General features: G+C 38.9%; 1 protein-coding gene across 3 annotated transcripts in view; it reads left to right on the top strand.

Annotated features, from left to right (window-relative positions):
* CDYL (chromodomain Y-like) overlaps nucleotides 1-27,308 on the top strand; it is a 104,639-nt gene extending 77,331 nt beyond the window's left edge. For all 3 annotated transcript variants that reach the window (XM_418964.8, XM_040696300.2, XM_046938310.1), the window contains 5 exons: nucleotides 15,916-16,172; nucleotides 16,845-17,017; nucleotides 19,872-20,082; nucleotides 24,519-24,662; nucleotides 25,504-27,308. In XM_418964.8, the coding sequence (XP_418964.4) occupies nucleotides 15,916-16,172; nucleotides 16,845-17,017; nucleotides 19,872-20,082; nucleotides 24,519-24,662; nucleotides 25,504-25,662 (944 nt within the window). In that variant the 3' untranslated portion in view covers nucleotides 25,663-27,308. The remainder of the gene's footprint in view (nucleotides 1-15,915; nucleotides 16,173-16,844; nucleotides 17,018-19,871; nucleotides 20,083-24,518; nucleotides 24,663-25,503) is intronic.
* Nucleotides 27,309-27,961: the final 653 nt, after the last annotated feature.

The raw sequence follows: 27,961 nt of genomic DNA, 5'->3' as shown, positions 1-27,961 counted from the left end.
AACAGATCCTCCTGGATGACATGCTTGATCACTTGAGGAATGAGCATGTGATCTGAGACAGCCAGCATGGCTTCACCAGAGGAAGGTCATGCCTAACCATTCTGGTGGCCTTCTGTGATGGAGTGATGGCATTGGTGGACAAAGGGAAGGTGACTGATGTCATTTACGTGGACTTGAGCAAGGCCTTTGATGTGGTCCCCTACCACATCCTTATCTCCAAATTGGAGGGATGTACATTTGATGGGTGGACCACCTGATGGATAAGGAATTGGTTGAAGGGCTGCAGAGGGTGGTGATTAATGGTTTTATGTCTGGGTGGAGGCTGGTAATGAGTGGTGTCCCCCAGGGGTCTGTCTTGGGACCCGTGCTCTTTAACGTCTTTATCAATGACATCGACAATGGAAATAAGTGCACCTTTAGCAACTTTGCTGATGACAGCAAACTTAGTGATGTGTTTGACACAGTGGAAGGAAGGGATGCCATTCAGAGGGACCTCAACAGATTTGAAAAGTGGGCCTGGGTGAATTTAATGAGGTTCGACACAGCAAAGTGCAAGGTTTTGCACTTGGGTCAGAGGAATCCCAGGCATGTATACAGACTGGAGGGAGCAGTCCTTGAGAGTAGCCCTGCAGAGAAAGACCTGAGGGTTCTGGAGGATGAAAAACTTAACATGAGCCAGCAGTGTGCTCTTGCAGCTTGGAAAGCAAATGGTATCCTGGGCTCCATCAGAAGAGGGGTGGCCAGCAGGGACATGGAGGTGATTGTCCCTCTCTACTCTGCCTTTGTGAGGCCCCATCTGGAGTACTGCATCCAGGTCTGGGGCCCCCCATACAAGAAAGACAGGGAGGACAAAAGAGGGTCCAGAGGAGGGCCACAAAGATGATCAGGGGACTGGAGCACCTCCCCTGTGAAGACAGGCTGAGCGAGCTGGGCTTGTTCAGCCTGGAGAAGAGAAGGCTGTGGGGTGATGTCGTTGCAGCCTTTCAGTACGTAAAGGGAGCCTACAAACAGGAGGGGAGTCAACTCTTTGAAAGGGTAGATAACAGCAGGACAAGGGGAAATGGTTTGATGTTGAAGGAAGCAAGATTTAGGTTGGGTGTCAGGGGGAAGCTCTTTACCAAGAGAGTGGTGAGGTGCTGGAACAGGCTGCCCCCAGAGGTTGTGGGTGCCCCATCCCTGGAGGTATTTAAGACCGGGTTGGATGGGGCCCTGGGCAGCCTGGTCTAGTATTAAACGTGGAGGTTGGTGGCCCTGCCTGCAGCAGGAGGGGGGGGTTGGGGTGTCATGATCCTTGAGGTCCCTTCCAACCCAGGCCATTCTGTGATTCTGATAATGCAAATGATGTTTTTAGGTAGTGTTGTAAGTCAGAATGCGGCCTGCTCTTGTAGATGTGCTTGGGGTGTCAGGAGCTGTGACAGGGTTAGTTGGTTAAGGCTAGAGGGAAACAGAGTCTTAACAAGGGAGATTTTAGTGAGAATGATATTTAATGAAAGTAATTCATATCTCTAGAGATACTTCCTTTTCTTTTGAACCATATTTGTTCATGATGGCTGTAAATAAGAGAATTTGATTTTGCTTTCACACTAGATTAAATAGTAAAAATATGTCATAGGTTAGTTGTAATGCAGAATTACAGTACTGAGTAGTAGTCACATGTTACTTTACACTGGTCATGCTTTTATATATGGGTGTAAGTTATTTGCCTGCTTGTGTCATGGGGCTGTCCAGGGGAACCAGCACTTGTGATCCTATGTGACATAAATACTTCATGTTTTGTAGTGGCATCCTGACTGCAGGGGCAGTGGGCCTGAGCCTGTTTTCTCTAGTATGGATAAACTACTCCATAAATTCATTCTAAGCAGTAGTTTGCCTTATTCTTGTAGAAGTAGTTCTTAATATTTATTGTAGCTGTGTAGTTGAAATATTAGAAGATAAATTCATATCAGGTATGTTTTTTTTCTTTTCAATGTTCTAAACTGTAGGGCAAGGAGGAGCATGTTGCATGGCAATTGTTCTCTCATTATTCCAATGTTATCACTTTTCTGTGCAGATAGATCAGTGGTTTATTGAAGCTTATCTTGTAACTTTGGGGCTCAATTCCAAAACTAAATGGCTTGTGTGAGGAAATATCTACTCTTTTCTACGATGATATCTGCCAGGCAGTATATTTTTATTAAACTGGAGGGAAATGTGTTGCTGCTCTCTCTAGACTTCCTTCTCAAGTTATTCTCAGTTGTCCCATCCTCTTTTTCCACAACCCCCCTCCATCTGCCTGGCCAGCAGCATCACTTGCTGCATGATGAGGCAGCTGAAGGAAATGATCAAGTTGAAATCCAACCCAACGCACCCCACAGAAATGTTTGGCTTGTTCCTGTTGTTAAATTAATCTGACAGCCTTTGTGGGTTCTTTTTGGCATATCTTCATTTGTTTCTGTCAGTTTATTATTCATTTTTTTGGTACTCAGTCATGAGTTGTTATTTCTCCCCAAGTAATGAGCCCACAGTAGGAAAACACTAACACTTTCTACTGCATAGTCTGCTGTAATTGAACTATATTTAATGTTCTTCATAGGTTTGGGTTGAGATTCCATTTGTCTTAAGAGTGGGAAAGGAGAGGGAAACTAAATGGGGGCAAAAGCACTGATGATGTAAATTGTTTTAAACTGGAATTGGTTTTACCTTTGGGAGTCTTTGTGGAATTGTTCAGCAAATGTATCAAGGGTAAGGTATTTGGGAGCCCTGGTGCCTTGTTTGTGGGCTGGACACGTATACCCACGACGAATGATTATTTCTAGTTTTGTGGGCTCTGTGCTGGAAAAGAAACAAATTTGTGAGGGGAAACAAGTTTTGTTTCTGTTTTGCATAAGCTAGATTGATATTTAGGTACCAGTGAGTAATTTAGGATCATAGGGGAAGAGAAATTTCCATGGGTTGCGATGAGACTCATAGGGGATCCTGAACTTGGTAGCTAAACTGCGCATTAGTCTGTTAGCGAGAAAGTCCAGCCCACAGACAGATGTGCAGCAGACCTCTTCCTTCTTGTTGTAGGAGTGAACTTTGGCAGCGTATTCAGAGCGCTGGTCATCTGATCTGAGCCAAAGTATGATCATACTGCTTCTTGCTCTTAATCTCTTACCTGGTTTAAAACAATCCGAGGGGAAAAAAATAAAAAAGGAAGAAAAACCCCACCGCATACATTCTATTTGAAATTTCAGTAAATGTATCATTTTGCTTAAGAATTAATGAAAAAGTAAAATAGTCCCACTGCAGCATTTTTGTTAATTATAATGATTTGAGAGAACACCTTCAGGATAAATTCCTTTGAGATCTCAATAGAATTTTAACTGAGCTGTTGGGGAAAATATCTGTAATATCTTCTGTGATTTAGCTATGTTTGAAAATTCATCTACTGCAATGATTAAAAATATTGAGATATATTCATAAATCACCAATACAGTGATGTGTAGATGAAAGAATAGAAAGCTATACACAACATCTTTGTTCAGAATTAACCACTGACATTCTGGCAAATTATTATATGGCAACATATTCTGAGATCAAATGAAGGTGTGGTTTTGTATAGCTCTGTATAACAAGTTCTCTATGACAGAAACTGTTAAATTTTGCCATACAATACCCCCGGAATCTTAGTTGTTGCTAGGTAGAAAACCAGAAGTGAATACTAACTTCCACCTTTTGGCATCAGTTGAATCTTAATGCATGTTTAGTAATGGTATGAAACTGCAAAATATTGGTTAAAATATGTGGCTGGTAATGAGGGAACTGTTGGAAGGAGGTAAAATTCTCTGCAGTATCCAGTGTGGTTCTCTTGAGCATTGCTTTGGATCCCCAGTAGCATTTAATCAGAAGGGAATTTCTAAAACTTCACTTAGTGAGAAGTCTTCTAAACAGAAAGAGATTTCTGCAGAGATTTGAGGCTGTTTGTTTTGGGTTGGTTGTTGGGTTTTGTTGGTTTGGTTTGGCTTTTTTTGTTTCTGCTTTTTTTAGTTTGTTTTGGATTTTTTTTTTTTAGGCACTGGAATGGGCTGCCCAGGGAGGTGGTGGAGTCACCGACCCTTGAACACTGGCGGTGTTCAAGGAACATTTGGACATTGTGTTGAGGGACATGGTCTAGTGAGAACTATTGGTGATGGGTGGATGGTTGGACTGGTTGATCCTTGGGTCTTTTCCAATCTTGGTGATTCTATGACTCTATGATTTTTGTTATTGTAACTCTGAAATTATATCAATACGAATTTTATTACTCAAAGTACCTTTCAAGTTTGCCAGTCTTTAAGCAAACAGGTCTTAGCAGTATTTCTCGTGCAATAGTACGTTTCCCACTTAAAGCTGTCACACTTGTATGTTTTTTTTCCTTTCCTTTCCTTTTTTTTTTTTTCCTAGTAAGCAGTTTCACCACGTTCAAGCCTTTTAGTCTGTAACCTGTTGTATGTACTATATAGTCATAAGTCTTCTCTGTTTTCTTATGGCATGCTGGTTTCCCCACTAATATTTTACTTGACTTTGTAACTCACAGTACATCTCACTTTCTTATTTTTGGTCTAATTCTCCTCTCTTGGTTTTTATCATTTAAAAATAATTTGTGTTTAGCATCTGTAACTATGAAAACTTTAGAGTTTTACTTTGCATTTCTAATACCGTTCTTTATCTGTTTTAGCATCTCCCTGTATTCCTTCCCAGTGTTCTTTACTTCCTATTTTCTTGTAAGTATAGCATATTCTATTTTTACCCTCAGTTCCTATTGACCTGTTTAACTATGTGAAGTTAATTGAAGCTTCATCTCACTCCTGAAGAAAATAACACCATTACTATATAAGTTCAGTTCAATTTCTACACCCTCTCCTTATGAGTGAGGTGTCTCAATGTTTGTCAAAAAAAGTATTTAACTCAATATTTTTTTTACATGACACATTTATCTAAAATTACACAGCTTTCATCTTGGTAGAAATTAAGTTTCAATTCTATTTGACAATACCATCATGCTTCTATTTTATTTATTTTGTTCTGTTTAGAGGTCAGCATCTGATTTGAACAGGTGTGTCCCTGTCAGGTTTCAGGAAACAACCACTTGTGCAATTGCTCTGTCCCTTCATCTCATCTATGATATGTTCTAAATGATTTCCAAATCAAAAAGTGTGCTGATAGTGAAGCTAGTTATGTAAAGTCCCAGCATTTTTTGTGTACATGATCTCTGCTGTTCTTAATAGCAATCTTTCTGTCTTTTCTGTAGTGACCACCTCTGATATTTTTGGCTTCTTTGTATGTTCTTAATGGGTTGTTTCCTAAGGCAAGATTCAGCATTTTAGGCTTTTGCTATATATAAAGATGTTCAGTGTTCATCATCCACGTACCATCTCTGAGCAAATTTAAGTCTGAGTACAATGGTAATATACAACAGTCAACTTGTAGATTTTTTTTTTTTAACCATGATCACACCAGTATGACTCCTATGTGAAGATGCGCCCCTAACTCTGCAAATAGTCAAATAAACCTTGCTTTCCTGTTGCCTACTACACAAGCTACAAAAAATTCTCTGAGGCTGCTGCATACTTCAGTTGTAAGAATCAGATATGATAGTTTGAACTTGTTTTTGCTTCTCTTCCTCTTAGCACAGTGGATAATATTTGCTGTGTCCTGCTGTCTTGAGATGGATCTTAACTGGTTTGTCTTTTTTTTTTTGTTCTGTAATTGGCCCTAAACCACACAGTTAGTTTTTCTGTGCCGCATTTATAACTTCCTAATTTCCTGATATTTTCTTCAAGATCTCAACCTCTGAATATTAATCTTAGTTGTCTTTTAGTGGCTATCATTTTGTATTGGTGCTGCTGGGATGGTATGTTAAATACCCTAGTCTTATATTCCATTGCTTCCTTAGCTGCCTGTTCTGACTAGTAGTTGTATCAATATTCCTACTGGTACTTCTTTTCTGGATGTATATAACTTCTGGAAAGGGGGGGGGGAAATCCCGCAATTTATTAAAGAACTTTACTGTAGCTTCTGGGGATTGGGACCATCTGTAACTGTAGTAATCCTGGCTTCTATACAGACGTGCTCTTGAGCTCGAGGGAAACTACTACACCACGTTCATGAAAGCCTCAGCAATGAAAGACAAGCTGACTTCTTTCCTCAGCAGCATACACCCAAAGAGTATGGGAAGAGAATACATCCAAACTCTGCCCATTTACGTTTGATGCATCCTGCTGTATAGGGACAGCTCACTGTCTTCCATTCTTCCTAGCTTCTGGCTGAGATTAGAGCATTGCCCTTTCTGTTTGCTGCTTTCATCTTTAGTTATTGTCCTGTGGTTTACCCTAGGCATGTTTTTTGGTTTTCTTATTCACCACTATACTCTCAATTTCTAAATGCGATGGAAAATTTGTTCTTATGACGGGTCTTCTTCCAAAACAAAAAGCTGTGTTCAAGATACTGGCTACCTTTGCAAATCCCCAAACCTGGTGAATCACAGCATTATTACTGGGCTGGAGTTGCAGGCTGAACGATACAAACACTTCCTGTTTTCTACTACAACGGCTGCTCCAAAAGTAATGTCTCCTATATTATTATGTTGGCCCACAATGTCAGAGGCAGATGTTGGTGGTATGGCAGTAGAGGTTGAATGTTCCCATCAATGTTTCATTACGTTTTATTGCTGTGTGACAAATGGCAGCAGAGGAGCAGTCTGACAAAATGGTGTCTGATATGGAAGTGCATATGAACCAAAGGGGTATCAGTAAATTCCTCCATGCAGAAAAAAATGGCACCCATTGACATTCATTGATGCTTGCTAGATGTTTCTGGAGACCAACCAGTGGAAGTGAATACAGTGAGGTGGTAGGTGGTTTGTTTTAGCAGTGGCAACAGTGACAGTGTATCACCTCCACTGGTGCAGATTTTTAGGAGCATGGCACGCAGGTTCTTGTTCATCGCTGGCAAAAATGTGTAGCTAATGGTGGTGACTATGTTGAAAAACAGTGATCTGTAACTGAGAATTTGCTCTATTGGATAGTGTTACTGTGCCCTTTGTATCTGCAGTAGTTTCCTTGGGAAGAAGTATGAGGCATTACTTTTGGAGCACCCTATGTAGTTTCCTACCTCCTTCAGGGGGATGATGTTGCCCAAGTTTTCCTCATGTGATCCATGCCTTATGCTCTGAGGAGTCTACTACTGTTGACTCTAAGGCTTCCTCTTCCTTTTTGTTTGCTTTTGGTTTCAGGTTTTGGTTTCATGTTTGTTTGTTTTTCTTTTAGTATAGGAAGTATAAAGAATTCTGGATATTCTCCATGAGCTTTCCACTTCAGAGATGTCCTCACACACCCACTGGTATTGCTAAAGACAAACATGAGAAATCAGATTCAGCTTGAGAGCACAGGTTGTATTTACTGTTCTCCTTTCCATCATAAGTTACTTAAGCTGTTTGGGATTTATTCCTCTCAAACAACACAAAAGGACAAATTTGGCAAGACAACATGCTGTTCTGAATCATTTTTTAGTTCAGTGCATTGGAATATTCAGCACCTGTTGCATTGGATGCCTTTAATCATCCTTTATTTAATGTGGGCTTATTTTCCCTAGATACTGGGAAAACGTGGGGAGAGGTTGCCTTTGGAACAGCTTGTGAATGTGTCTTTAGATGTGGTGTAAATAACAGTGATGTGTTTGCCTAAAGGCAGGATCTTTAACAGATCTTCTTGGCTCAAATCCTTGGTTCTTATGTGGAGACTACTTTCCTCTGAGTACTTCTGAATAAAAAATAATAACCTGTTTGGCACATGTATTTCCTAATGCATGTTCATTCACAGAATCATGGAATATCCTGAGTTGGAAGATGCCCACAAGGCTTACTGAGCCCAGCTCTTGTCTCCATACAGGACCACCCAAAATACAAACTGTATGTTTGAGAGCACTGTCCAAATGCTCCTTCAACTCTGGCATTTGGGGCCATGCCCACTGCCCTGGGCAGCCCGTTCCATGCCCACCACCCTCTGGTGCAGACCCTGTCCCTAACGCCCAGCTACCCCTCCCCTGACACAGCCCCAAGCTGTTCCCTTGGGCCCTGTTGCAGTCACAGAGAGCGGAGCCACCATGAGGCCTCCCCTCAGCCTCCTCTGCTCTGGGCTGAACAAACCAAGGGACCTCAGCTGCTCCTCACACAACTTGCCCTCCAGATCTTTCCCCATCTTCATAGCCCTTCCTTGCTCTCTAGTAGTTATGTCCTTACATCTACTGGAGAACTCAAGCTGTGTTGCACTTTGCCAAGACCTCTGATCTTTTCACCCATACTTTCTTTCCATTTCCCTCCCCAGTGTCTCTGCTTAGCTCTGTTGCTTTTTGCTCTGCAGCCCTTCAGGCAGCAGAAGTGCTCATGGCACTAGTAGTCATCTTGCTTAAGCACGTGGCTCAGGACCAAACACCCAGCCCTGCAACACTTAAGATTTTTTTCCTATGATTGTACCCCAACGAGTCAAATGAAGCTTCTTCCTTTGTGCTTCCCCAGACAGTTATTTCTGCCAAAGTCAGTAATTTCTGATAAGGGGCTACTGCTGCAGAACAAATTGTCACCCAGCAACAATTTCTGGTGCAGATAACCCAAGTATAAGGTGTAGCTGGCCATATTGCACAATAGCTTGCTGTTGTGTATGGGCAGGTGGCCTTTGTGCATCAAGCTAGTTCAGCCTTGGGTAAACTACTGACACTCCTTAATGAACCTGTTGGTTGCTGGAACACAGGAGGTCAAGACATCTGCTATTAATGACAGACCTCAGACAGTGACTGGAAAGATAAACATAGCTCCTTAAGGGAGGTATGTGAAAAAAGAGATGCTTCCTCACAACTGGGATGCTCCCTCTAGGTACTCTGATTCAGAAGTTGTTACTTTTCTGTAAAGCCAAATACATACATATCAGTGTGCTAAAGCTCTGAAAGTCCTCTGGCCCTCTTTGCCTGGTACATTTCTCCATCTGAAAGCCAAGTGTTTATGTGGACGGTTGTGAATGGAGTTCTTGCAAACTGGTATTAAAAGCTGCATTTATGTTAGAAGAAAGAAATGTGAATACTTACTGACATGTTTTCAAAAAGAAGGCAAATGAAAATATTCAGCCAACGTAGTGTTTCTATACTTGCCTATTTAAACATCCTTAAGTTAGCAAAATGTGCTAGGAAGTTTTGGTGTCCTTACAAGAATGATGTCATGTGTACAGGGCATGTATATATTCAAGTCTATACAGGAAACTGCCTGGGATGTCTTTTGGCAGAATCTATTCTAAGCTAGACTTACATTAGGGCACTCTTATTCCACATGAAGAGAGCCTTTTTTTAGATCACTTTGGGAATTGGATTAAATTGCAATGAAGTGCTCTTAATATAGAATGTGTTCACCTCAGGAGTTACCGTGAGATAGCTGGGTATGCTTCAAGTTTTAAACCTTAGCCTATTTTGTGGTAGCTTTCCTCTATAGATGAGCCCCGAGAGATGTCCTTACTTAACTCTCAAATTTGAGAGCATTTTGAATGAATGCTCTGTTATCATAACCTGCAGCTCTGAGAATATTGAAGGACAAGATAGCAGAAGGCTCTTCTCATAAAATGTCCCCAGTGCTAAGTGGCCTCAAAAAGGAGTTGGCAACCTGGGAATGGTTTTTTCTCGTTTGTATTTACTTGTAAGGAGAAGAAATATAAATGACTCTTTCCTTCCCTCATCAAATACTCTGTTGCATACTACTATGAATTATGCCTGGGATTTCTTGAGTGAAGTGGTATCTGAAGGACTTTGGCATTTTTTTTTCCTTTTTATTCTTTCAACCATCTTAAATAATAGCTAAAATGATGGGAATGGTCATGTGCTCTTTTCTATTTGTCAGTAGCATTCTGACTAGATTCAATGGAAAAAAAACTCATGGCAGAATGAAAGAGTAGTGGAAGGGGAGAAGGGAGCAATCTAATTTGTCTAGATGTCGAGATAAAGGAGAAAAATAATTTACCCATCTGATGAGTGTTTATTTCACCTGAGATAGGTATAGATAGATATAGATATATAAAATAAGGATGCAGAAGGACAGCCTTCTGCAGTTGTTAAGAGGAGTGCCTTCCTTCCACTGCTCTGCTGTAACACAGCAAAAATAAAGCTTAGTTAATACCTTATGCACGAAAATGCATAGCTCCTTCTCAGAGATTGTAAAACTTGGGGCCCTGGGCAGCCTGATTTACTGGCTGGCAACCCTCCCCACTGCGGGGAGGTTGGAACTGGATCATCTTTAAAGTCTTTTCCAGCCTAAGCCATTCTATGATTTTTTTTCTTTCATAAGTGACATGTGCCTTCTGAACAGTCTTTCAGAAACATAGAGTAAACCAGTATTGCTGGTGAAAGGTGTAACAAATTCCATATTCTTTTCTTCTTACAAATATTTGAAGTGACATTAAAGGAGGCTGAAACTTTTGTTTGATTCCAGAGTGCAAATGCTGTAAATATGTATACCAATTTGTTTGTCTATAGGTATAGAGTAGAGATATAGAATAGCTCTTTGCTCATTTTGAATGTCTACAATCTGCCAATACACTGCAAGTAATATTTGCTATGTAATTGTGGAAGCAGAGGTGGAAAAATTACTGGAAACCGTTATATTGTTTGCATTGCAGTATCACTGTCTGGGGTTGGTTCTCATGGTGTGAAATGTTTGGAGTAGCGCAGCTTTTACATTTATGGCTTGTTAGTACATTTTGCCAGTAATCACTGTATGCAAAAAGGGAGCATGAGGCAACCTGCACAGGTCAATTGGCACAAAGCCTTGTGGACTGTGTGTACAGAGAATGCAGAACAGCACAAGTATGGAAAGGATTTTATTTTCTAAAATCACAGGACTGCAGAGGTTGTAAGGGTCCTCAGGAGATCATCAAGTCCAACCCTCCTTCTAAAGTACATTCCCTACAGCAGGTCAGGCAGGTAGGTGTCCAGATGGATCTTGAGTATCTCCATAGAAGGAGACTCCACCACTTCTCTGGGCAGCCTGTTACAATGTTCTGTCACCCTTATCATAAAGAAGTTCCACGTATTTCTATGGAACTTCCTGTGTTTGAGTTCTAGATAGTTGCTCCTTGTCCCATTGCTACACACCACCGAGAAGGATCTGGCCTCATTCGTTTACTTCCATCTCACTTTAGATAGTTCTTAACATTTATCAGATCCCCTCTCAGTCGTCTTTTCCCCAGGCTGAACAGACCCAGGTTACTCAGCCTATTTTTTTTAGCATAAAATGTGACTTCCACCTTTTTTTGTTATTTTTTTTAACCAGCTTTTCACATCGTATTTTCCCCACTCTTATATTTGAGTTGTAATTAGTTACAATTACATGTTATTTTTGCACTTAACACTTCAAGAAATCATTGCTGCTGTTAGTTCATTTGCTTACTCAGTAGAATGCTTCTTATTTACAACTCTATGTAGTTTAAGAGAAGAACTGGTTGGTGTGTTATTGTATAGGAAAGGTGTGAGGGTCCTTGAAGCTCACTGTGATTACAACTTAAAATACTGAGCGATTGCCTGATTAAAATGAGATTACTTGCAGTGGAGGTATGGGCTGAGTAATGAGGAGGGGACAAAACATAATTCTGTACAACACTGTCCATAGCAAAACATAAAACTGTACCCAGATAATGATTGGTTCTGGACTAGATTTTTCTCTTCAGAGAGGTCAGTGGATTTCTTTTTAGTCAGTTTCCTAAAAACATCTACTCAGGGCTAATTATAATTTTTTTTAAAAAAAGTCACAAATTATTTTAGCAAAGGAGAAGAGGAGAAAAGAGGGTTGGAAGTGCTATAAGTCCCCATCTTGAATATTGCATGCCATTTTGAACTCTGTTCCAAGATTTAGCAGAAGAGAAAAACACACAGAAAAATGCCATATGTGGAATGTCTTCTGGAAGAAGGAAGAGCAATTGGATTGGGACTGACCAGTTTGGAGAAAGGTTGTACTGAAAGGGATGAAGGAAATGAAAAATCACAGGGTTGTAGGGGTTGGAAGGGACCTCTGGAAATCATCAAGTCCAATTCCCTGCTGAAGCATATTCTCTACAGCAGGTTGCACAGGAGGGTGTTCAGACAGGTCTTGAATATCTCTAGAGAAGGAGCCTCCACAACCTCACTGGACAGCCTGCTCCAGTGCTCCCATCATCCTTGAAGTAAAGAAGTTCTTATGTTCAGATGGAACTTACTGTGTTCCCATTTCTGCCTGCCATCCCTTGTTCTATTGCTGTATGTCACAGAAATGGTTCCACCCCCATCAGCTTGACTCCTACACTTCAGATATTTATAAACAGTAATGAGATCCTTTCTCAGCCTTCTACAGGCTGAACAGTCTGAGGTCTCTTAGCCTTTCCTCATATGGGAGAGGCTCCGTGCCACTCATCTTTGTTGCCCTCCACTGGACTTCAGGAGATCTGTCTCTCTTGAACCAGTGAGCCCGGAACTGGACGCAGTACTCCAGATGTGATCTCACCAGGGCAGAGTAGAAGGGGAGTTTCACCACCCTAGACCTGCTTTTTTATTTTTTTGATACCTTTGGCCACCTTGGCCAGAAGGGCACCCTGCTGTTTCACATCTCATAGCCAACCTGTTGTTCACCAGGACACCGAGGTCCTTCTCTGCAGATGGGTGTTGCAGAATTTAATACTGCAAACAAATAAATAAATATAAAAATCTGTAAGGCAAAAACATAGTGGTTTCAGCAGTAAGCTGGGCAGTTTCATGGTGGATAAAGATTTGAACACTTGGCTTTGGGTGCATGCTCTGGTAGTGGACTTGCAAATTCTAGGAAGCTGTAAATTTCTTGTGGCTAGCGTTGAGGAAAATACTGAAATCACACCTTCCATCTTACACTCATTCCTCATTTTTTGTCTGTGTGGTGAGGCTTTGAGCAGTAGTAGTATGTCTTCACCTTTAAGATGGTCATGTTAATTGACTTAGTTTCAAAAACAACAACAAAAAAAAAACAACTTTCCAACTGCAACTATGATCTGTTTATTTTTTAAACATAGCTCTGCACTCACTAATGTAACCTTTACCTGTTTATGTCTATCACAAAGCTCTGCTTTACATCTCTGGACAGTCTCTTTGCTTTCAAGGACTGAATGTCAAAGAAACTGTCCCTTACGCTTCAGGGTGTAGAACACCAGACATGCAGTGCTAGTAACAAATGCTAATTGAACTTCTTTTAACTCTGTCAGTGGAAAAATTCTCCTTCATGTCTTGTAAAGACGCTTAAGACAATTACATGGAAACCAAAAGCCCATCGGCTTTAGAAACAGCACTTCAGCACAAGCTAAATATCCCTTTTTCCACTGAACTGCAGCTGTCCCTTGTTTGTGGTTTGGAGCTGACTATTGACAAGTGTGGACAAAATTTACAGAAAAACCTAAAACATCTCTTGCCCATTCAAAAAGCACGAAAAGTGTGTGGTGTTTATATCTTGGTCTCTCTTGCCAAATTTTCTGCTGCTTGAGTACATCCTTAGCAGTATAAGCTGTGAGCAAAGATCTACTCAAAGCTCTTATGCAAGTTTACTATCTTAAGGTTTTTTGTTGGTGGGTTGTGGGTTTTTTTTTTCAGAACTCTTCCAGTTCTGTACTTTTTCTGTCCTTGCCATCACAAAGAGGAATAAAATCAATATATCAAGATTTAGAAATCATGTTTGCTTTAATTCATATTTCTTGTGGCAAAACAAACTGTTGCAGGAAGTGATGCAATTTCATCCCATTTTCCTGAAGAAACATGGGGTAACGGTATTGTTTCTGCGTGTTTCCTTTGAAGGGAATGGTTTTTAAAGGAACGTAATCCATGTAGTATAGTTGGAAAGGGAAAAGTATCTAAAGCATCACTCATCAATTTCACATTTGGTCTGCATCAAATTTTTATTTATTCTGCTGAAATGAAAAAAGGGGATTTGATGAGATTTGAAAAACTTGAGAATAAGCATGAATCTTCTGTGACAGCATAAAATATTTATCTTCTTTTCATTTTATTCACATCTATTCTCTCTGAGGGTGTTTACAAGCTGAACTCAGCTCTGTATACCTTTTCACTTCAAACAATTAAAATCTTGAATTGTCTTTATCTTCTTGAGAAAAAGCTATACGGTAAGAGAATTAAAGCACCAATACAACAAGAAAGGCTTGGAAATAGCAAAATAAAACCTTGTTGCGTAGCTCCTTTGACAGGCAAGTTGCCTATTTAATTAGGCAAAATCTTTTCTCAGAAAAAGTGGTGAGGCGGTGGCACAGGCTGCCCACAGGGGTGGTGGAGTTACCATCCCTGGAGGTGTTCAAGAAATGTGTAGATATGGCACTGAGGGACGTAGTTAAGTGGGCATGGTGGGGATGGGTTGGTGGTCTAGGACTAGGTGATCCTAGTGGTCTTATCCCACCTTCATGATTCTGTGATCCTAATTAGACCAGATGTATGATGAGAGAAGTATTTATTTACAAACATTTAACATAAAGGCTCACTTACTTGAAAGCAGTTTCTGTAAGACAAATACAAGAAAATATTTAATGTCCTGATTTACTTTCATTAGTTTTTATATATGACTTCACATGGGTCAAATTAAGTGACATTTAAATAAAGTTGAAATGTGGAAATTTAAATTATTTAAGTGAGTCAATATAATGCCTTCATTGGACCAACAATTGTTTCAAGTATTTTGTAATATAAATAATTACAGCTTCATGTATTATCCAAATTTGAAAAGCATAGCTTCTTCAGTAAGTTTATGAAGAATGAAACAAGATCCACCAGTGATGTTTAACTGCCTATTTATGTGTTTAAACTCTGCTTTTTAAAGGCAACCTATTTCATGATGCGCTGGAATATCAGTGAGAGAAGGACTAAGGCTATCTAGTAGATTTTAATACAGACTTAGATCTCAGTTTTCAGCAAAAGGCTTTCAAACCTCCTGTGTCATGGCCTGCAGCATTTTTCCAACATCTTAACCCTGCTGTTCCCTTTCACCTTGCACATTCCATCATGTTAATCTGATGAATTTTACATTGAAATTTTAACATATAGATGGATATAATAAACCCAAGATGTTCTTATTTTCTCTTATGAATGCTAATTTTTTGGTGTTATGCATCCTAATGTGGAGTACAGAAGGACCTATCCCTTTTGTGCTATGACGAATGGCCTGTTTACTTGCATTCTTTCAAGTACTGTCTATTTAAATTACTGGGAACAAGACCAGAAAGACATAATACTCTGTTTGCCAGTTTTAATAGCAAAATTGTTTAGACTTGAGAAATATCTCATTGTCTACGAATCCATTAAAATATCCATCACTGCATGGGTCTTGTTTCTCTCCCAAAGCAATATAGCCTGTATTTCTTCATTGCTATTTTCCTTTAAAGACTATTATGGTTTATATGATCTTGTCAATCAAGGTGTTTATTTGACTTGCTGTGTCACTTTTCTTCCATTTATTAACTTCTTGTGTTGTTTGAAATTGAAAGGCATCTGCTTTCTCTTTGCAATCTTGATGCTGTCAGACCACTTAAAGATGTTGACAAAGGAAAAAGCAGAGCATTCACATCTCTCCTGATTTTATTTATTTATTACGCTTCATAAACCTACTGAAGTGCATTGGCATTAGGGACAAATAAACCTTTCCCTCCTCTCTAAGAACAAATACCATTGGTTTGCTTTCCTCTTTTTCTCACAAACGTAAAATTCATTTGCATTATTGCTTTGTACAGGATATATTTCTGTAATGTTTCATCAGTGTCCATGGAAAGAAGTTTAGTATTATATGTTCACGATAATATGCCTAGTGTGTTTTCATGCTGTAGGGATTATGAAACTGTTGAACTAATAAAGTGTAATTAATAGAATATTACTATTTGAACTATTTTCCAGGTACATCTACCTTTATGGAAGCATTAGCAGCCAATGGTACAACCAACATACAGACTTCTGTGACAGGAGTGACAGCCAGCAAGCGGAGGTTTATTGACGACAGGAGAGATCAACCTTTTGATAAAAGGCTGCGTTTCAGTGTGAGGCAAACAGAGAGTGCATACCGGTACAGAGATATTGTTGTCAGGAAACAAGATGGATTCACGCACATCTTGCTATCAACAAAATCATCTGAAAATAATTCACTAAATCCAGAGGTCAGAACAATTCTGATTTGTTGGCGGGGGGGGGAGAGTGAGGGCAGAAGTGGCAAGGGTGCAGAAGGAATTATAACACTCTGCCTTATTTGTACCTTTTATTCAGGCACAAACACACTAAATGAGATTGGGGTTTTTGCTTGCAAGTTATTATACATCCAACTGACTTGTAGCATAACTCAGCTGAGGGTATTAACTTGTGTTATCTGAACTTATGCTGTACTGTATTCTCTAATAAATGTGGAGATCAGTGTAGTGCAACTCAAAACAAACTTTAGCCTGAATGAGGGTTCTTTTCCTCTGAACTGGTTGCATGTGCCATCTGCTGTCCAAATTACAGAAATGCTGAATTAATTCTGTAGTTAAAGATAACATCTAATATATCTGTTCTTAGCAATTTCATTATCTCACTCTAATTATGTTTAGAAACAAAGCTAATACTGGCGGGGCTTTGGGTTGTTTTGCTGTTTGTTTGTTTTTTAAACTTTCTTACATTTGAATAATAATAATAAAAAACTTTATAAATAACTTCTCTAATTTGATGATTGGATCCTAAGGAAAAATGAAGGATCTCAAAGACTGAGATCTTTCATGATAAAGGGGAAGGAACAGCATGCTACTTTCCAATGCTATCATAAAAGTACTTAAATGAGTTTTTTATTTTTTTTCCAGGTAATGAAGGAAGTCCAAAGTGCACTGAACACAGCAGCTGCAGATGACAGTAAACTCGTGCTGTTCAGCGCAGTTGGTAGCATTTTCTGCTGTGGTCTTGATTTTATTTATTTTATACGACGTTTAACGGATGATAGAAAAAAGGAAAGCACTAAGATGGCAGAAGCTATTAGGTATGTAAACGTATCTTCAGACATCGGAGGGGGTATTTTTCATTGTCTAGTCTGACTTGATCTTTTCTATTTCAAAAAGCCTCTAATTCAACAATACCTCAGACATTCTCACCTGTTACGTGAGAACGTGAGAAGTGTGCGGCACTTCTTTATACCCCCTGTCTGTTTCTATTTGGGTTATTTCATGCATCACTATCTATACTATTAAATTTTAGCTATGGAAACTGGTATTATGATAATATTCATCTAGTTGAAGCCAATTTTAAAGACTTCAACAGCCATACAGTTTCAGGAAAGGTGAGCGCACAAACACAAGATGATTGTATTGATAATTGTGACCAAATGATTAACAGTAGAGTTGATAAAGAGCAATAGAACTGTGGATATTTTAGTAGTGAATTAGTCAGTACTAGTTACCTGTTGTGGTTGAACCCAGCAAGCAGACAAACACGTTACTACCTCTTGCTTGTTCCCCTACATCTCAGTAGGATGGGGAGAAAATTGTCAGGAGGGGAAAAAGGTAGAAGTTGTGGGCTGAGTTTAAAAACTATTTACTTGAACAGAAAGTGAAGAAAAAAAAAATAACAGCAATGATAATTTATACACATATACACAACCATAAACCAGAAGAATGTTCATGGAAAAATGTATGGCTCTTGCATCCCCAAGTACAGGGAAGCAGCTTATCACTTGAACACTCTGCTTTCTATGACCTGAGATCTTGCAATAACTCCTGTATTCTTCCAGAATAACTGTACTCCTTCAGAGACCTATGTTCAGTTGCTATAGTGCTGTATGTGTCTAAACCCTTTTTTTTAAATGGGTTTTATTCATAGATTTGTAGAAATCCCACATGTAATATCTAAAGCTGAATTGAAAAGACAGCTGTCATTCAGAGCAAAAGAATGTTTCACAAGTGCTGATTCCTGTATGTTCACCTCAGAATTTAATAATCATGTACCTGCACTAAATATGGACAATTTTATCCTTATGTATCAGAGCTATTAACTATTTGAGGGAACTAGGCTTGTTCAGCCTGGAGAAGAGAAGGCTGTGAGGTGATGTCATTGCAGCCTTTCAGTACGTAAAGGGAGCCTACAAACAGGAGGGCAGTCAACTCTTTGAAAGGGTAGATAACAGCAGGACAAGGGGAAATGGTTTGATGTTGAAGGAAGCAAGATTTAGGTTGGGTGTCAGGGGGAAGCTCTTTACCAAGAGAGTGGTGAGGTGCTGGAACAGGCTGCCTCCAGAGGTTGTGGGTGCCCCATCCCTGGAGGTATTTAAGACCGGGTTGGATGGGGCCCTGGGCAGCCTGGTCTAGTATTAAACGTGGAGGTTGGTGGCCCTGCCTGCAGCAGGAGGGGGGGGGTTGGAGTGTCATGATCCTTGAGGTCCCTTCCAAACCAAGCCATTCTATGATTAACTAAGAAATATCAGTGCCTTACTTTTAAGTTTGGAGTCTCTCTCCCTACCCCCCAGCATTTATGTATGCATTTTTAATAAAAATATCTTTTGAGAGAAGAAAAACACGTAAACATCCATACCTTTATTGGAACTGGAATGACTGTCTTTTTGTGTTGATAAGTATGAGAATACACAATTGTAACTTACTATCACCCCACCATCTAAGAGAGAGTGGCTGTGTGAGGCACAAGATTTTAACACAAATGCTTCCATAACAGGGTCATTAAATGCACATCTGTTCTATAACTATGCTTTGGACTGGGAGAAATATCAGATTTTCACAGGATCACAGAGTCGCTGAGGTTGGAAGGGGGGACCTCAGGGTTCATCTGGTCCCCTCAGCAGGGTGCCCAGGACCATGTCTAGATAGGGTTTTGAAGTTTGTGCCCCCTGCCTCTTGTTTTGTTACTGAGCAGCACTGGAAAGAGCCTAGCTCTGTCTTGCAGCCTCCCTTCAGCTGTCTGTACATATTGATAAGATCCTCCCCACCTTGAGCCTTCTATTCTCCAGACTGAACAGTCCCAGCCTTTCCTCATAGAGGATATGCTCCAGTCTGTTAATCAGCTTTGTGGCCCATCACTGAACACTGTCCAGTAACACCCTGTCTCCCTTGTACTTGGGATCCCAGAACTGGACACAGTATTTTAGGTATGTTTTTCCTTGTGATGAGAGAAAGGATCACCTCACTCAACCTACTAATGACGCTCCTCATAGCGCAGCACACAATATCATTAGTCTTCTTTGCCACAAGGCAAATGTCCAACTTGGTGTCCACTGGGACTAAGTATCTTTTTTTCTGCCAGGCTGCTTTCATTGGCCTCCTGAATGAATTGGTGCATGGAGCTGTTGCTCCCATGCTTGGACTTTGAACTCCTTTTTGTTGAACTTCATGAGGTTCCTGTCAGACCTTTCTCCACTCTGTAGAGGTCTCTGGGTGGCAGAACAATATTGTAGCCAGGGTTTTTAATGGATAATAAGCTTTCTGAGAGTACACTAACCCACGTAGGTCACGAATGAATTTGAACATGACTGGACCGAGTACTTAGCCCTGGGATACAGTGCTGGTAACTGGCCTCCAACTAGACTTCGTACCACTGATCACCACCCTCTGGGCCCAACCATTCAGCCAGTTTTCAATCCACCTCACCATATTCATACTTCATCAGCTTCCCTGTGAGTGTTTTATGGGAGATGGTGATGAAAGACTTACTGAAGTCTAGGCAGACAACATCTGTTGCTTGCTCCTCATTGGCAAAGCTAGTCACCTCATAGTAGGTTATCAGGTTGGTTTTGAAAGTGATGCTGCTATAGAGGTTAATTATTACTGAGATCTCAAGGGCTGGTATATTTTGCTTTTAATACATGAGTGCATGTTCTTGTTTTTCTTCAGGAATTTTGTGAATACTTTTATTCAGTTTAAGAAGCCTATCATTGTAGCAGTAAATGGCCCAGCCATTGGACTTGGAGCATCTATATTGCCTCTGTGTGACGTGGTTTGGGCTAATGAGAAGGCTTGGTTTCAGACACCATACACTACTTTTGGACAAAGTCCAGATGGATGTTCATCCCTTACATTCCCCCGGATAATGGGCCTGGCTTCTGTAAGTAGCTTGCAGGGCAGGGGATGACAGCTTCACAATACAGTTGTGAAACTGTATCCAGTGATATCACGATCTTTTAAGCTTTGCTGTGCTGTCTTTATTTTTCTTTCTCTCCTGAAAACCTTTCATGAGAAACCAGTATTTGTAGGTTCTCTGCTGTTACAACTTATCTTACACCTGAAGGCAAGCGTGGGACCTAATCCCACATCATGGGCACCCCTAACCCTTATGGTGGCAGAAGGGGAAGGTGTGTACCTGGATACATGCTCTCAGCTGAGGTCTTCTGAAGACCAGCCACTGGTATCTTGCATTCAGCACAGCATCAAAAAGTGTAGTAAAGAGTGCACTGGTCTGTGCTTATGTAGCAGATCCCTGTATCGCCAACTATCAGCAGTCTTATGCTAATATGCAAAATAGGTAAATCAGCTTTCATGCACTCATAATTCTCAAGAAGTTGTGTTGAACTTCCTTACTTTATGGATCTCTGCTGGTGTTAAATGAGTGTGTTATGCAGGAAGTACTTGGTCCAAGTCACCTCTGCAAATCTTTTTTTTTTTTCCCTCTTAATTTTAGCTTTGTATTTTGTATGTACGGTTTTACTGGCTTGAAATAACTGATAATGCTTTGCATTGCTGCTGAAGCTATAAGCCACGTTATTTGAGTTTCTCTTTTTCCTTGTTTTCCAATCAGATGAAAGAATCGAATGTAAGAAAATGCTACTTAAAATGTTCTTACCTACGTTATTTTCATGTTATTTACATTTTTTATGCTGCATTCTTTGAAAACTTGGACCTACATCCATTCCAATCGAAATAGACTTACTGAAACTGAACAGACGTACTGAAACTGAAATAGACTTACTGTTACTGAATAGTAACAGTGTGAAACAAGCACTCGTAGCTGTGTGGTTTTTTTTCCTAAGTTACTGTTTATTATAAAATCCAATTTTCCCCTGTAGGCATTTACTGACTTTAAAAATACAGATTTTTGATATGTTAAAAGCATCAGTTTGAACAGATCTCATAAATAATTATTTGCGTGATGTCTGGATTTAGTGAGTAGAAGAGAACAGAAAAGGTAATTGAAACAGGTTAATAGTTATGAGTATATTTAATATATTAGCATGTTACAACCTACTGATTGTTCCTTTTCCTTTTTATTTGGCCATCAATCCATTCGTTCATCCATTCATCCATCCATTCCATCCATCCTCGTCCCTTAGAGTGAGTCTTGTGGTTGTTACTTTTTGTTTCTTCAGAATTTTCATGAAAACACAAGCTCTTCCCTAGTGTACTCTTTCATGTGCCTTTGTGAATGCTCTCTTTCTTAAATCTAAAGATTTAAATACAAAGCTTCTAGTGCTAATAATTCCGTATTATTCCATAGCTAAATGCATTTTCCAAGGGAAAGTCCAAGCTGCTGCTTTCATACTATCGTTGACCCTTTGCAGTACAGCAGTGTCAATGCTGTGGAAGGCAAAGTTGGTCTTTTAATCAGTGAGTTTTGTGAAATATGTTCAGAAGCCACATTGGAAGTCTCAATAAAGCAGCATGCTTTGCCGGAGAAGTCAGCAGAAACTAGATGCAACAAGCAGGAGATGACAAACAATCAGGGGTGAAAAAATGTCATAGAAAAGAAGAGGGACCACTGTCTGCTTTGAAATATTTTTTTACAAATGTATTGGAACAGATACCAAGTAAGTCTCACACTTAGCTCTCGTAGGTTGGTTTCATTGCATTCTTTTTGTCAGCAGCACCTACTAAAAATCTCCTAGGACAAGATTGTTGGAAATACCTTTGCTGAGTGGGTCGGTCTCGGCTGCTGGAGCAGTCTGTCATGTAGAGTTTTTTCATAGAATATGGTTGATATAAAGCTTGTTACTGTATGAAATTGGAAGTCCAGACCTTAGGATTCAAAACTGATTCTTGATTGGGAATACCAAGAAATTTAGAAGGATGCTTGAGCTCTGTTTTTGAGTTCTGAAAGAAAATCTGTAATAGAGGTTGTGAAGTGCTTTTGGGAAGCCCTGCTATTGTGTGTCGGCTGTGGAGTTCTTGCTCTGTTTTTTTCTCATTCTGGCCATAAAGCACAGGAGCTGTGTGATCAAGTTCCACACACTGGCTTTTTTTCTCCAGCATGCCAGCACTATGGCTTAAGCTTTTGTGTTAGGTATGGGGGATTCACATTTCTTGGAGTCTGTAGTCTACATCAGTCAGGATCTTCAGCACTAGAGAGAGCAGCTGCCTTGTGACAGCAGTGCATGGGAGAATTGGGGTGCTCCATGGCATCTAGGCTTGTGTGGAAGTGCCTTGATGCACTTTCTTTTGAAAGAGGGAAACTGAGGCCAGCAGATGTCTCAGTGCAGTATGGCAATTCCTCCGTGAAAGGAGAAGTATGAAACTGAGTCAATGAAAATGAGATGTGGTCATGAGAATGTGGTGTTAATGAAGTATTTTTATCATTTCATTTCTATGGCTGTATATTATTTCTTGGAAAATAAGCAACAAGTGTGTTAAATTTCAGAGCAGACACAAGATGTGATCAGATGAATAAGACTTGTTTGGCAGTGGGTCTCCAGCATACATTGTGTATAAATCTAAAGATTCCCCTTCAAAATCTGTCAGCTGAGATCACTGCTGAGAATATGCATTTCATGTGAGGTATTCTACTAATGCTGCGATACAGCTTGCAGAAATAAGGTAATTGCATCACTAGCACTTGTTGCCTTCACATTCAGGGGAACAGTGTCTTTGAAAATAATATTAGTAATGTTTTCTAACATTCATTTTTTACCTCATCACTTAAGATCTAAGTGAAGAATATGTAATTGACTAGCTGACTTAAAGTGTTAAATTTCCCAACTCCCAGTAGATTGTCTTCACATCCTGATCAAAATCAGTGCTAAGTATCTTTCAAAATTTAAATTCAATTTCTAAATATTTTTTCCTCCATTTCCTATTTTTCAGTCAAAATTGTGTATATCACTGATTTTTGGCTAGCATTACAAGTCAGTATTGTTTGTGTATGATCTAGAAAATTGGAAGGTATAATTATGATGATAAATGTTGTGTAGTTAAGCTTGCTGGAACCTTTCACAGAAGGTGTTACAGGTATATATAACTTACATGTCAAAGATCCTAGGAAGCATTCCTTTTCACAAGCCTACTGAGCTGGGAGTCAGCAACCAAACAGTCTCATGTTCCAAGTGTCCAGTGATGGCTTTATCATATTTTCCAGTGTAATTAGTCATTAAAGAGCAGTAAAGCTGACTTTTCAAGGTTGACAATTACTCTGAGCTTTTAATCTTCACTGGCTGTTTCCGTGCTGATATCAAGGCAAATTCAAAACTTTAACTGCTTGTATAAGAAACTTCATTAAGAGAGATACATGAACATGTAGGGTCATGTTTAACAGGAAAGCTATTCAACAGTCAAACGTGTGATTGGATATCTAAGAATTTTACAGAGATTGGTGTACAAAATGTATTGTTCTTCTGTACCTTTATTAATGTTTTTTTTCAATGCATAAGGTCTTCCTAAGATTTTGGGTTCTGATTGGTTTTTTTTGGTATTGTTTTTTGGTGGTGGTGTGGGTTGCTTTTTCTTTTCTTTCCTTTTTTTTTTTTTTTTTTTTTGATTCCTTCCAAAAAGACTCTTCTATCAGCTTTGGGAAGAATTAATCAGTTCAATATTAATTTTCTATGATTTTGAACAGAAATCAGCTAATATCCCATTCACTTGCTTCAGTGGGTTTTGGAGATTGAACTCCAAAAGATGAGCCACCTCATATGTTGCATCTTAAATGAAATGCTATATTGCTGAAGACATTTGAGATGGGCTCAAAATAAACCATATATATTTAGGATTTGGAATGTTCAGTATTAAAGAAAAATAGCAGCAGACAGTTTAACTGCTTTCCTTGCAAGATGAGCAGTTCACAGGAGGTCTACTACCAGAACTGGCTTATCTTTATAATTCACAGATAAATGTAGACTTAAAAAATTAATTAAATAAATAAATTCATTATTTTTAAGAAAGATTTAGTTGCTGCAACCATTGTTATTATGGAAAGCAAGGTGATGAGTTCATTATGGGTCTGTTAGGCATTGTAACCTATTACTGTATATACAGTTAATCATGTCTGCAGTACTCCAAGACAGCTGAAGCTTATGAGCACTCATGAATAGGAAATGACAAAAGCCATCTACACATTTCACACTTAATCATAGGCCTCTATTTCTACAGCTACTTAAGCTGTATAGTCAACACTGCTGACCAACTCACCAGTAGGCAACTCTTTAATAATAAATGTTGGAAGAGCCATAGTCAAACTCTTTCAAATAGTGTAGGCATTTTCTCTTTTCTTTCGAGCATTTTTCCTTTAATGAGTTCTGTCTCATTACATTTCATACCAGAAGTAACTTTTTATCCCTTCAGGCCAATGAAATGTTGTTCAGTGGAAGGAAGTTGACTGCGCAGGAAGCTTGTGCCAAAGGACTGGTCTCTCAAGTGTTTTGGCCAGGAACGTTCACACAAGAAGTAATGGTTCGAATTAAGGAACTGGTGACATGTAATTCAGTTGTAAGTGTCCTTAATTTAATTTAACTATAAACAACTTACTTAACGCATTTCCATACAGTAATTTTTACTTATTATCTCTTTAAAAAAAAATAATCACACTCTAGTTATGACTATGTGTTTTTTTTTATTTTAATTTTTTTGTTGTCCTGAATTTTTTAAGGAGTTCATATCTGATTTTTTTTAATCATATGCTGTAATATGTTGTGGTTAAGAACACAGCACTCTTTAAAAATATACTTTATTTTTAACTTAAGTATAAATGATACAGTAGATAAGTCCAACTTACTTATTCTAATTAACAGTGTAAACAGTTGCCCTCATCATATTTTGTTGTAATTTAAACTATGAAGGAAGTTGAAAACTTAAAAATAATTGTGTAGCAAAAACAGAGTTTTTTGACAATAGCTTAAGCTTTCAGTTTTTACTGGTGATACTTGTGGCACTCATGTCTGTATGTGCTTCGGTATGTTGCAACTGCCACAATCCCCTGCTTCCTTAGGGTAAGAGATAAAGTACAAGACAACTGTTCTGTGCATTAGAAATTGTGGATTTTGAAACAGAACAAGTGAAAAAGTCAACCTTTGATTTTTTTTCAATCTTTTTTAAAAATGTTGTTTAAACTAGAATGTCTGCCAGGTTCTAGAGCAGTTCTGGATAACAGTATTACAGTTAACCTTCACCAAAATGAAGTTCGTTTTCTCTCGTTATCACTAAAATCATGCACATGTGGTACATGAACAGTTTGAAAACTCAAATTTATGAATAACATCAGGGTCTGTTTGAATAAAACTAAATGCACAAGTTGCTCAAAACTGAACAAACTCTTCTTTTTCTTGTGTAGGTACTTGAAGAATCCAAAGCTCTAGTACGTAATATTATGAAGGTGGACTTGGAACAAGCAAATGAAAAGGAGTGTGAAGTTTTGAAGAAAATCTGGGGCTCAGCACAGGGGATGGACTCAATGCTAAAATATCTGCAAAGAAAAATTGATGAGTTCTGATGAGGTGCCCATTGACACTGGAATTGAACTTCTTGGACATCAGGGCAAACCAAATATGCCCGTTTTAAAACTTATATAAACTCACCCCTGGCTCAGCTTGGGAACAGTAGAAAAACCCCTCCTCCCCACCCCCCCATGTTATTGTCAAGGGGTATGAAAGTACTGTATCACTTAAATTTGAACAAAACTCCTTTCTCCCTGATTGTTTTGTGTGTGTGCGCATATATATGTAAATTATATATATATGCACATGCATAAATTATGTGTGTGCACATACATATAAACTTTTATATATACAAAATGTAATGTGGGAGTGTGTACATAGACACATGCACACACCAGGTAAACAATGATAGAGTGCACTACCAACCATCTAGTTTTGGTCATCATTGGCTAGTACTGTATCAAACAGAGAACGGATTAAAAAGTGAATGGTGTTGCATTATTTTCTGTATGGCAGGGAAGTCTGGAATAATGCTTTTCTTTTATCATTAGAATACAGAATTGAAACGGGTATTAGCCAGCCCTTACTTTCACTGCCCAACAAGTCAGCTAAGATGTAAGGCACTGTCTCAGAAGAAGGTTGACATACCTCAATGGAACATCCTAACATTATTCAGATGAGCTCCTTAAAGTTTAAATCAAAAATATCACCCAAAAGAGAGTGTGCTCAGGATTAATGCTAAGGAAACACTCCGCCCTCTTCAGGGGAGTGGTAGAGAGGGGTGGGAGGAAGAGAGCAGGAATGTGTTTAATTCTTACCCAGATAACGTGAAGAAACCACTGTCTCTTAGGGAAGGGCAATGAGGGGAAGCAGGGGGAATGTGGAGGGGAAAGGAAAAAAAGACAAAAAAAGCTTGTTTTGCAGTATTAGTGAATCACTGAATATCTATGTATGAATATCCTAAGTTATAAGTTAGTTTTAGTGGGTTTTCAAATAGCCTTTTTTTTTTTTTTAAATAACTACATAAGTGCTTCTGTTGCTGGGTGAGAATACTACTTTATATACAGTTGTTTGGTTTTCTTTTCCTATTTGCTGGTTTAATTGATGTATTACACCAAAAATGCATTTTATGTTCATAAATTTTAGGTTCACTTAGAATATATTATTTAATAAGTTAAAATTCTTTTGGCACACTATTAAGTAAAAAAAAAAACTTTTAAAAAAACTACCTTATATTAGATGTTTAATGTTCTTTGTCTATGCTTTTTTATTATTTTAAATATACACTATATACAGTATGGTGTAAAAGAGTGCCCTGTGTAAATAGACCTATTTTGCATTCCTTTCAGGAGTGGTTATTGATTCCTGACTGCAGATATCTATTATTATTTGGGTATCTGTGCTTGCAATCTTATTGAATGTATTATGAAGAATGGAATAGAAATCAAACCTTATTTTTGTACAGTTTTGAAGTTTTTACTTGGAACTGACCCACCTCCCCTTCCCAGTGGAGAGCTGTACAGTGTGTAAATCTGCCTTTACCTTGGATTGGTACAGTATTTTTGCATCTGTGGGACCTACTTTTTTTGTTCTAGTAGTTTGAACTATATATAAACTGTACAATCTGTAAAGTTTTTATAGAATAAATATTCAGCTGTGAAAACTGGTTAAATAAAACTAATATTTCTTAACACATTTTAAACGTGGTTCTCATGCAGTTGTCTTTTTCAAAGGCAGTCCTGATTTTAGAGGAAGTATTACTTAAGTCTTGAAAATTAGCAACTTCAGTATTCATCTTTTACTCTGTCAAACATAAGCTCTTACTTGTTTCCTTCAGTGAAAAGCTGAAAATGAATTGGTTGTGATAAACTGTACCAACATTTTCTCTGAGAAGAGGTGGATAACACCTCAGGACAGCCCTTTTCTGGCACCTTGGAAGAGGCATTTGGGCATAAGTTGCAGCTATCATGAGCTAGCTTCTGAAAAAGCAGATAGGTAGAGGAATTACACCAACCAGAGGTCACTCAGTTCAGATGGAAATTGAATTTCACTTCATTTTGCACTGTTACTTCCAGTCAGGCTGCTACTATGCCTCCAGTTTGCATATTCGGCTGCAAATATACTGGAAAATCCTTAGTTCAGTCCAATTTCTGTACACAATAACCAACTTTACACTTATGCTTTCATTCATATATGCACATAATTTACATCAGTACATTGCACTACATGGATACTGTTTCCATAGGAGAATACTGTACAGTCCCGAATAGGTTAAGAAGTTCCTTTGGTACCCAATAGTGCAAAACTTACCTATGGAGGGTCTGAAGATTTTTAAAATTATTATTCAAGGTCAGA

The sequence above is a fragment of the Gallus gallus genome, chromosome 2 (genome assembly GCF_016699485.2).
Source record: "Gallus gallus isolate bGalGal1 chromosome 2, bGalGal1.mat.broiler.GRCg7b, whole genome shotgun sequence".
NCBI lineage: Eukaryota > Metazoa > Chordata > Aves > Galliformes > Phasianidae > Gallus > Gallus gallus.
This window is presented reverse-complemented; position numbering and strand designations above follow the sequence as displayed.